Source organism: Myotis lucifugus, unplaced genomic scaffold (genome assembly GCF_000147115.1).
Source record: "Myotis lucifugus unplaced genomic scaffold, Myoluc2.0 scaffold_145, whole genome shotgun sequence".
Classification (NCBI taxonomy): domain Eukaryota; kingdom Metazoa; phylum Chordata; class Mammalia; order Chiroptera; family Vespertilionidae; genus Myotis; species Myotis lucifugus.
Window position 1 is genome coordinate 76,532 of NW_005871193.1, and position 9,821 is coordinate 86,352.

Below are 9,821 nucleotides of genomic sequence, written 5' to 3' on the forward strand. Positions count from 1 at the left end.
CGAGTTCCCCGGGGCCCTTTTAAGGGCCTAATGCAGGCACACATGTGCACACGTAACCTAGGCTTGCATAGATCGGGGTTCAGTGCTAAACAGATCATCACCTGAGATCTGAGTTTAATAAGAGTTGGGCAACGCTGTATCAATACACCTCTAACAGTGTTAAGACACGAACAGTGTCAAGACCTAGAGTAAATAACACGAGTGAAAAATTGCCAGTGAAAAGTGAATCATTTTCATGCATGCATTCCTGCCCCCTCAATTTTAGTGTTTCTAAATCACTCGTTAGCTTCGCCTGGAATCCAGATTTAAGGTTTCTCAGCGTCCAACCTACATACATCCCCCGAGAAAATGTGAATTCTTTTTTCTCAAGTACTAGGTCCCTAGTAGACTTTCCCTTTTCAACTGGGCAAACTGAAGTCACAGAGGAAAGAAACATAGCCTCAGAACTGTTTCTCTCTTTAATGCTTCCCAGCAGGCAAGCATTCACATCATATTTACATCCTGAGCCCGCAGAACTAAGGATACAACAGCCAAAGGAGAAAGCAGAGAACATTGTCGTCTGAAAAATATTTTGTCATAATTTTATTCTTTTGTGAGTTTGGTCTTAGTTCATTTCCTTATTCCTGCCAAAACGTTTTAATTGACACCCATAAAGTCAAGTATCTATTACAGAGGGAGGGTAGCAGTTATGATCACTTGGGAGAGCAGAAAGCTTTTAGAAGCCAGGAGAAGCCAGCAGCTCCCCGTGCTTCATTGGGACGCCAACAGCTACTTCTTTCTGGAAAACTAAGAGGTCCTCAATTACCCCTTATTATATTATACACTAGAGGCCAGATGCACAAAATTCGTGCAAGAGTAGGCCTTCCTTCCCTGGCTGCTGGCACCGGCTTCCCTCTGGCACCCGGGACCCGGGCTTCCCTCGCAGCCCCGGCTTCATCCAGAAGGACATCCAGTCTAATTAGCATATTATGCTTTTATTACTATAGATTATCTCTGGAAATATCTCATTTTCAATCCTCAGAACTTCAAAACGATGGGTTAGTACTAGGAGTCAGCTTAATAATAGAAAAGAGAAATCCAAATATGCACATTAACAACTCAGAAGCCTCCGTTTCTTCCTTTGTAAAGTAAGGCTAATAATTCCTCTTTCAGTGGGTTGGAGAGAACACGAAATTCTTACTACAGAGCCCAGTCTAGATAGAGTAGGGGGACAAACACTAATTAATGGGTTATTTATCAGCTAATAACTGGTTCCCACTGCCTACAGAATAAAGACTCTGTACAGATGCCTCCTACTACACTTTTCCAGGCTTCTCTCCAGTAACTTCCCTTCATGTGTGTAATGTTCTAGGAATGTTGGACTTGCTTCATGCCTTTACCCCTGCTCTTTCTCAGCCAAGAATCACCCCCCCCCCCCCGTTCTATGCCCACTTATGTTTCAAGGTCCAACTCAAATGTCAGCTCCTTGAAATCCTTGCTAACTTCCCCAGTCAGAACCATACTAGACTCTTTTAAAGCACGCAGTTCACTACACTAGATACTGCGAACCTGTCAATGTTCTTCTCTCCTGCTTGTCTCAGTTCCTTGAAGGCTTTGTCCCAATACCCTAGCACAGTGGTTCCCAAAGTATGGTCTGGGCGCCCCTGGGGATCTCATTTTAAGACGCTTTCAAAGAGTTCTCAAGATCAATAATATTTTCATAATAATACCAAGCTATTATTTTCCTTTTAACTCTCATTCTCATGAGTGTGCAGTGGACATGTATCTTCTAGGGCAGTGATGGCAAACCTTTTGAGCTCAGCGTGTCAGCATTTTGAAAAACCCTAACTTAACTCTGGTGCCGTGTCACATATAGAAATTTTTTGATATTTGCAACCATAGTAAAACAAAGACTTATATTTCTGATATTTATTTTATATATTTAAACTCCATTTAACAAAGAAAAATCAACCAAAAAAATGAGTTCGCGTGTCACCTCTGACACGCGTGTCATAGGTTCGCCATCACTGTTCTAGGGCAAGCATGTCAAACTCAAAGGCTAACATGGGCCAAATAAACAAGGCATACAGCCCACCAGCCGCGAGTTTGACATGCTTGTTCCAGGGGATATATGATATATGATCTGGCAATGGATTGAACGCAAAAGCAGATAGGAGGTTCCAGCTGTCTTCTATTAAGTCAGATATTAAAGATATTGCGGGGGGGGGGGGGATGTAAAACTGTCGCTCTTCTTGCTAAACTTGTTTTGTTTTGAAAAATAATATTTTCATGAAAAATGTTATTTATGTTAGCATGGAATGGATATATTCTTTTTAAATAAATATTTTTCAATTCCTCCATTTTGAATTCTAAAACAGTAACTATCAATAGATATAATGCACATAAACAAAAATTCCTTGGGGTCCCCAATTATTTTAGAGTGTAAAGGGGTCCTAAGACCAAAAAGTTTAGGAACTACTGACCTAGCATGTTGAATGGCACGTAATAAGTAACTGATATCCCTATATACCACAGTTTCCAGTTTGATCCCTGGTCAGGAAACATACAAAAACCAATTAATGAATGCATAAATAATTGGAACAACAAATCAGTTTCTCTCTCTCTTTCTCACCCTCTCTCTTTTTCTCTTCTTTCCTCTCCCTCTCAAAAAAAATCAATAAATAAAAAATGTAAAAAGAAACTAAAAATAAGGGATTAAATGTTGAAGAAGAAGACTAGTAATGCTTTAAAATAATAGCATTTTTCTCCTAGCCGGTTTGGCTCAGTGGATAGAGCGTCGGCCTGTGAACTGAAAGGTCTCAGGTTCGATTCCAGTCAAGGGCACATGCCCGGGCTGTGGGCTCGATCCCCAGTGGGGGGCTTGCAGGAGGCAGCTGATCAATGATTCTCTCTCATCATGGATGTTTCTATCTCCTCTCCCTCTTCCTTCCTCTCTGAAATCAGTAAAAATATATTTAAAATAATAATAATAGCATCTTTCTTATGACCAAGCATCTCGCATTCCACTCTCAACTTTATCACTAACACTACATAATCCTGAAAATAATTTCTTTAAAACTTTCTTGAATGGTCTTCCCCATCCCCATCTAGTCATTGGATACATAATTTTCTTTTTTTAAAGGGGAAAAATGCAATCAGAAAGAATTGGAAAGGCTGTAAGAATATGCGACTGCCTTGTCAGTCTTGACAGGTAAATAAAGTGTGAACCAGGCGCGTCCAGCCTGCTATCAACTAGAGGCAGAGGCAGGGCAGCTCTGGACACAGAGATAACATGCCGCCTTGGCTGTGTGCATGCGGGTGAGACAAGAAGTCCTTGGCGTGGCAAGCTGACTGGCACTTTAGCAGAAGATCATTTAAACCTCAGTTAAATAGGTTTATGTATTTATTTATTTATTATTTTAATGTTGATTTTTAAAGATTTTGCTGCACCTGAGGTAAAGGGTGTATAGCTTTTGACTTCATTTTTTCAGAGTTAGTAACATCTCCAAAATCTTCTTTCCAGGCATTCCACACTCTGGACACCACCTTCTATCTTTCTAACTCACTGCCCTGGTATCACTATTCAGTGACTTATAAACCCCCAAACCTCAAAACCATTGCCATTACCACTTCCCTCCTTACTGAGCGTAAATTCCATGATCCAGCATTAAAACCACCCCCTTGCAAAGGTCCTTCATTCTCTGACCATTCTCCTACACCCACCTTCTTTTCTGGCAAAGTTCCAGCCTTAGTTAAACCCAACCATGCACTCATTCTGAGCCTACACCCTTGCAGCTAACCAGTGCCCGAGAAAAGCACTCAGCTATGCTGACTGACACACTTCATATTTGTGATCCCAAATTTCATCAATGCCAGGCACTCCTACAGATATCCATATCCACAGCAGCTTTGTTGCTCCTACACTGAGACTGTTTCACGTTTCTTTATTCATATTTCCAGCATGCTCGTAATCACACTCTCAATTTACGATCACACCTCTTACTTCACTGGGAAAATAAATGCAATTGGACACAAATAACCTCACCTTTCCATCACCCAATTCACCAATCTACCTGCATCTGGACCCACACACTCTGCCTCCAATCCTATTACAAGCAAAGAAGCCTCCTGGATCCTATCCCTTCATGTCTATCTATTCATGGAATTCTGGCATTCCATATCCTTCTTTCTTTCCTATAATATATAATTTTATCTCCCAAGCTACTAGAGCACTCATAGTAACACAGGTTAACATCACCTATTTTAGAAAATAAAAAACTCTTCCTCTTTTGAGATACTTGCCCCTCCAAGTGTTTGTATCACTACAGCAAAATTTCTCAAGAGTTATCCATGCTGCTGGTCTCTGTTTTCTCATCACTTATTCTCTTTAACCTACTCCAATGTGGCTTTCATTGCCTCCACTCCTTCAAACAGATCTTAACAAAGTCACCAAGAACATTTTTAAAAAAATATATTTTATTGATTTTTTTACAGAGAGGAAGGAAGAGAGATAGAGAGTTAGAAACATCGATGAGAGAGAAACATCGATCAGCTGCCTCCTGCACATCTCCCACTGGGGATGTGCCCGCAACCCAGGTGCATGCCCTTGACCGGAATCGAACCTGGGAACTTTCAGTCCGCAGGCTGACGCTCTATCCACTGAGCCAAACCGGTTTTGGCAAGAACATTTTTTTAAAATATATTTTTATTGATTTCAGAGAGGAAGGGAGAGGGAAGAGAGATAGAAACATCAATTATGAGAATCATTGATTGGCTGCCTCTTGCCTGCCCCCTACTGGGGATCGAGCCCACAACCTGGTCCTGTGCCCTTGACCGGAATCAAACCAGGGACTCTTCAGTCTGCAGGCTGATGCTCTATCTACTGAGCCAAACCGGCTGGGGCTCACCAAGAACATTTTGCTAAATAATTCTGTCAGGGGTTGAGTTTTACTCCCCTAAAAGATGTTGAGGTCCTAATCCCCTAATTACAGTACCTTGAATATGACCTTTATTTAGAAATAAGGTCTTCGCAAGTTAAAATGAGGTCACTAGGGCGGGCCCTAATCCAGTATGCCTATACCCTTAAACAAAGGGAAAAGTTGGACATACACAGGCATGCACACACAGGGAGAACACCATTTGAACATGAAGGCAGAGATTGGGGTGATGCACCTACAAACCAGGAAGGCCAAAGATCACCAGTCAGCCACAGTCTGTGGTACTTTGTTAGGACAGTCCTAGAATGTTGACAATACTTACCTTTAGGCTCCCATGACACCCATCTCCTGGTTTTCCTATAATTTCAGTGGCTCCTCCTCCTTCTCTAAATGGCCTGCATCAGAGCACAGTCCACCCATGTCTTCTTCTAGCCTCTCTAATCTAGGTGATCTCATCCAGTTCCATGGCATCTAATGCCACCTAAGTGCCGATGGCTTCCATATCTAAACTCCAGAAGGGGGGAAGGGGATCCTAATGTATGGTAACAGGAGAAGATGACTTTGGGTGGTGGGTACACGGTGCAATATACAGATCTTGTAACATAGAAACCCACACCTGAAACCTACATGTTCATGTTGACCAGTGTCACCCCAATCAATTTAATAAAAACAAAATTCCAGCCTGACCTCTCCCTTTTCCACGTTGTCCCTGAGACACTGCACTATTACTTGTGCGCCTGTCCGCCGCCCTAGCAGGACAGAGCTTGAGAGCAGGACCCACACCTTTGTCACCTGCGTAGCCCGAGCCTGGTGCCTCGCCTGACCCCGAGAAGGCCACCTCACACAAGTCCCAGCTGCCACAATGACCTCGTAGCTTAAAACGCTGCCTCACTTTTAACCTTTCAGAACGAGTCTTTATTGGGTTACTTCGTTTTTTGCCACTTCTCTTTGAACTCAGAGAACCGGCCTCCTGGGCTGCTTTTCTCTCCTCCCCAGGCAACCCCGTCCTCCGCTCCCCAACTCTCTCATTTCCACTCCCTCGGGGTGGTTCAGATTTCGACCCCATTTGGCCAAGAAATTTCCTTTAACTAGGACTCGTGCCAGATTCCAGTTCTGGCTTTGAAAAGGTCCACTGGGGCTTGTCCAGCACACAGTGACACCTCAACGCCCCTCAGAACCCCTGTTTACCACCGAAAACCCCTTGGAAGCTTCACAAATTTCCCAGCACGAAATACGACTCCCACTGGAGAGTTTTGAAAACTTCTGGGTAAGATGCTTGAACAAAGATCACTTCATCTCCCTCTGGGGGGCCAGGGGGAGTTAAACTCTGAGCAGTTACTGCTCTGCTTTTACGACTTAACAATTGCAAAGCAACTCAGAGGTCCAGTTCCTTCTCTCCTAAAATGAGGTTGGAGAAATATCACCAGGCAGTGAACTTCTTAAATGTAGAGGGTTGTCTCAATTTACCTTGTAGCCCTCCGCCTGGTACCTGGTACAGGAGGACCCGTGTGCAACTCAAGGCCCGTATGTCCTGTGAACGGAGGCCTGCTACCTGAACTAGGCAGCACTGGTAAGCACAGCAAATGTCTGGTGACAGAATGAATGAATGAGCCACATCTACTTTCCAGGATAGGTGTAATGAGAAATGACATCCTGTGTATTAAAACCCTCTGAAAACTAACATATCATATTAATGTAAAGGATTGTATTTAACATGGACTAGGAGGAGTAGCACAAGATTTGGAGTCAAATAAGCTTGCATTCAAATTCCAGATCCAAGACTGACTGGCTTGGTCCTTAGGCAAATTCCTTAATCCCAACAAGCTTCTATTTCTTTATCTGTAAAATGGGGAAAATAATTCTCACCTGTTGTATCAAGTTGTGAGGCTACATTTCGCTGACACATGGAAAACATCAGTGCAGTGCACCAGAGTATATAAAAGTTACCATTTGTAAACCATTGGTATTATTTTCCTCCTGTATACCAGATGTTTACCTCTAAACATTTCAACATCAACCAATAACGAAAAGGATAGTTTTGCTTTCCTCAAGTGTCATTTATTAGAAAATACAAATCCAGAGAAAGTAGGAGATATACAAGGACATCTGGAAAGTGGGTACAATACACAGACCTCTTTAAATCGGGGAATAGAAGGTCAAAATAAAATGAGCTACCGGCCAAAAGCCAGTAACGCACCTATGGTCCATTCATCTGGAGAAGTCCACTCCTGTTCCCCACTTCCCTAGCCCCTCCCCACAGCAGCCAGCTTGATCCTTGGCATTTTTTAATGTAAAAGTTTAAACTTCCTGCTGCCCTATGGCTTCAATGGATGGAGCTTCTTTCTCCAGTTACGGAATGAGTCACCAAAAGGGGGAATTTCTGATCCTTGGAGCTGGGGAGGAAGCTGAGGAGGGACAGACAGTTCACCAAGTGTCCCCCATGAATTCCGTTCCCCAATCACAAGGCACGCCCAGCCAATTCCAGTTTAAAACATTCGTATTAACCTCAAAGTCTCTCCCTCTTTTTTTTTTTTTCAAGGAAGATAACCCTTTAGAGTAAAGCGCAAGAGTGAATTTCAAATCCAAGCGGCAGGAAGTGAGGAGCATTGATAGGAGAGGTAGCCTCTCCCGCCCAGCTCCAGGGGAGCAATCGCCGTCCAGTGCAGCCCCTGAGAGCAAAGAAAAACACTGGAAAAAACAAAGTTTTCATGGGGCCCCCACACCCCTTTCCTTCAGATAGGGCATCCCTTTGGCTCCAGACTAAATAGGTTTATGGCCCCACAGAATGAGGGAAATTCTTATAAAAACTGTGACAGAAATGGAGTTTGAGAGAGAAGCAGCATGAAGAAGTGGTGCCTTATGGGCAAGGCCTCCAGGCAGCCACACTGGGGTCTGCAGCCCAGAGGCCCCTTCCCAGGGCGCAGATGCCCTCGGGTGAGACAAAACCAAGGGCCCAGCAGCCTTTCACCCACAGAGAAAAGTGAAGGGAGAGAGCTTTGGGGAAGCGGCCCCAGCGTAGTCACAGGGGCCTGATGGCTCCCACAAGGGCCGAGAGTGGAGGGGTAGAAGACATACATAGTCAGGGCCAGACCTAGCCGAGTAGGGGAAGACCAGAGGAAACACTCCCCCAGAAGCGCACGGGTCCCTGATCACAGGTCCTTGGCGGAACCCCTAACAAAGGCCTTCCGTGCACACACAGGTTTCAATCATCGCTCTCCTCTGGAGGCAAAACCTGAAAGGCCAGGCAGCGCAGGCCTCAGCGGGGCACCCGCAGCCCTGCCTGCCCCTCCCTGGCTGCCCTTAGGGATGGGGGCTCTAACCGAGGACCCACTGGGCCCCACCCCAAACGATTCCTATAGAGAAAGAAACAAAAAAAACAAACACCAAGTTAGGGGGAAGTCCAATCAGAACCTTAGTCATACAAAAAGTCCCAGTGGGCTTCCTCTCTCTGAGTTGGGGGGCATATGCAAGTCCCTTCTCACAAGGCTTCCTGTCCAGTTAGGACAACGTTACTATTTCATTTTTTAAAAATAAAAATAAAGATATCCACCCAGCCTCCCTAAAACGCTACTTCATCCTACAGCCCCCCCCCCACCTCCCCCCGCACCCCTCACCCCAAACCAGGCTTTGCTCCCTTGACACAAGGTAAACTTAAAACTTTGCTGCAACCTCACAGCCTCCACGGGACTGCTCATCACAACCAACTCAAACTCATTCTGCAGCGGAGGGGACAGCAGCGCCCGCCTCCCGCCACAGAGGCCCCTTCCCCTGGACGGCAGCGAGGCCCGCCAAGGGCCCTGCCTCTGCACAAGGAAAGGACCGGTCACACCGGAGGAGTCCTCTCCCGCGGCTCCACCACCAGCCCAGGGCCCTGCTGGGCTCATGAGGCCTCGTGACTCCGAGATCCCAGGGCGAACCAGCCGGTTTTCTCCTGGGCCAGGTCCAGCTCCCGCAGGCGGATGTGCACCTCGCCGAGGAGAACGTTCTCCCAGAATCCTTGCTCGCTCAGCACACTCAGCTGGAGCTCCCGCTGCTGCAGGTCTCCCTTGGGGATCCCGTCATACACCAGCTGCACACACAGAGATGGGGACCAGGGACGTGGTGAGGGAGGGAACGGGGCAGAGGGAGATGCTTGAGTCTGCGGTCACTCGGTCCATGGAGGCGGACACCACTGCATCTCCCAGCCAGAGTCCACGGGAATAGAGGGCACACCACACCGAACCCAAGGGAAGCTTTCGAGAACTTTGTTCTTCGCTCAGAGTTCAAGCAGAGTTTTCATCAGGGCCACTGCTCAGTATCAGCAAAGGATCAGCAGGCTCCTCCCACACCGCACCCCCCCCACCCCCACCCCCCACCCCCCGACCCCCTGGGCAGGACAGGGTCCAGGCCACACCCCAGCTGTGGAAGCCCAACCCTGAGGCTTGGAGAACTTTCCATGTAGAGGGCAAGATAGGAAACCTGGCTTTCTGGGTCATCTCGTCTGGTCTACCTCCCAACTACTCAACCCTGCCAGCTGCAACAGGGGCGCAGCCACAGACAATACCTAAAGAGACAGGTGTGGCCACCTTCCAACCCAACTTCATTTACAAGCCCCCGCCCCACCTGCTCGCCTTCCCCACACACCATTTCATTGTAGGTGGGGTTGCACGTTTTCCGGGCCACTTTGGTTTTCTTCTTAGTGGTTTTCTGAGGGTCAGGAAGGAGGTAAATCTTCACATAGGGGTCAGGGTCATTCCCGTCCTGGAGCACTTGCTACAAAGAGAATGAAAACCAAAAAAACAAAAAAGAGAGAGAGTTTCTTGCATCTGCCCTCTTTATCACCAGCAGTGAGATCACGCCCGGATCAGACTCTCACTGCCACACCTGGGTGCTTGAAGCGAGAGAGATATATTTGGCTGCTTCCCG

At 46.2% G+C, this 9,821-nt stretch overlaps 1 protein-coding gene across 1 annotated transcript in view; it reads right to left on the reverse strand.

Moving 5' to 3' along the window:
• Nucleotides 1-8,522: 8,522 nt before the first annotated feature.
• PIK3C2B (phosphatidylinositol-4-phosphate 3-kinase catalytic subunit type 2 beta) overlaps nt 8,523-9,821 on the reverse strand; it is a 46,044-nt gene continuing 44,745 nt past the window's right edge. The window contains exons 32-33 of the mRNA XM_014460902.2: nt 9,540-9,668; nt 8,523-8,985 (exon numbers count right to left, since the gene is read on the reverse strand). Of these exons, the coding sequence (XP_014316388.1) occupies nt 8,797-8,985; nt 9,540-9,668 (318 nt within the window). The 3' untranslated portion in view covers nt 8,523-8,796. The remainder of the gene's footprint in view (nt 8,986-9,539; nt 9,669-9,821) is intronic.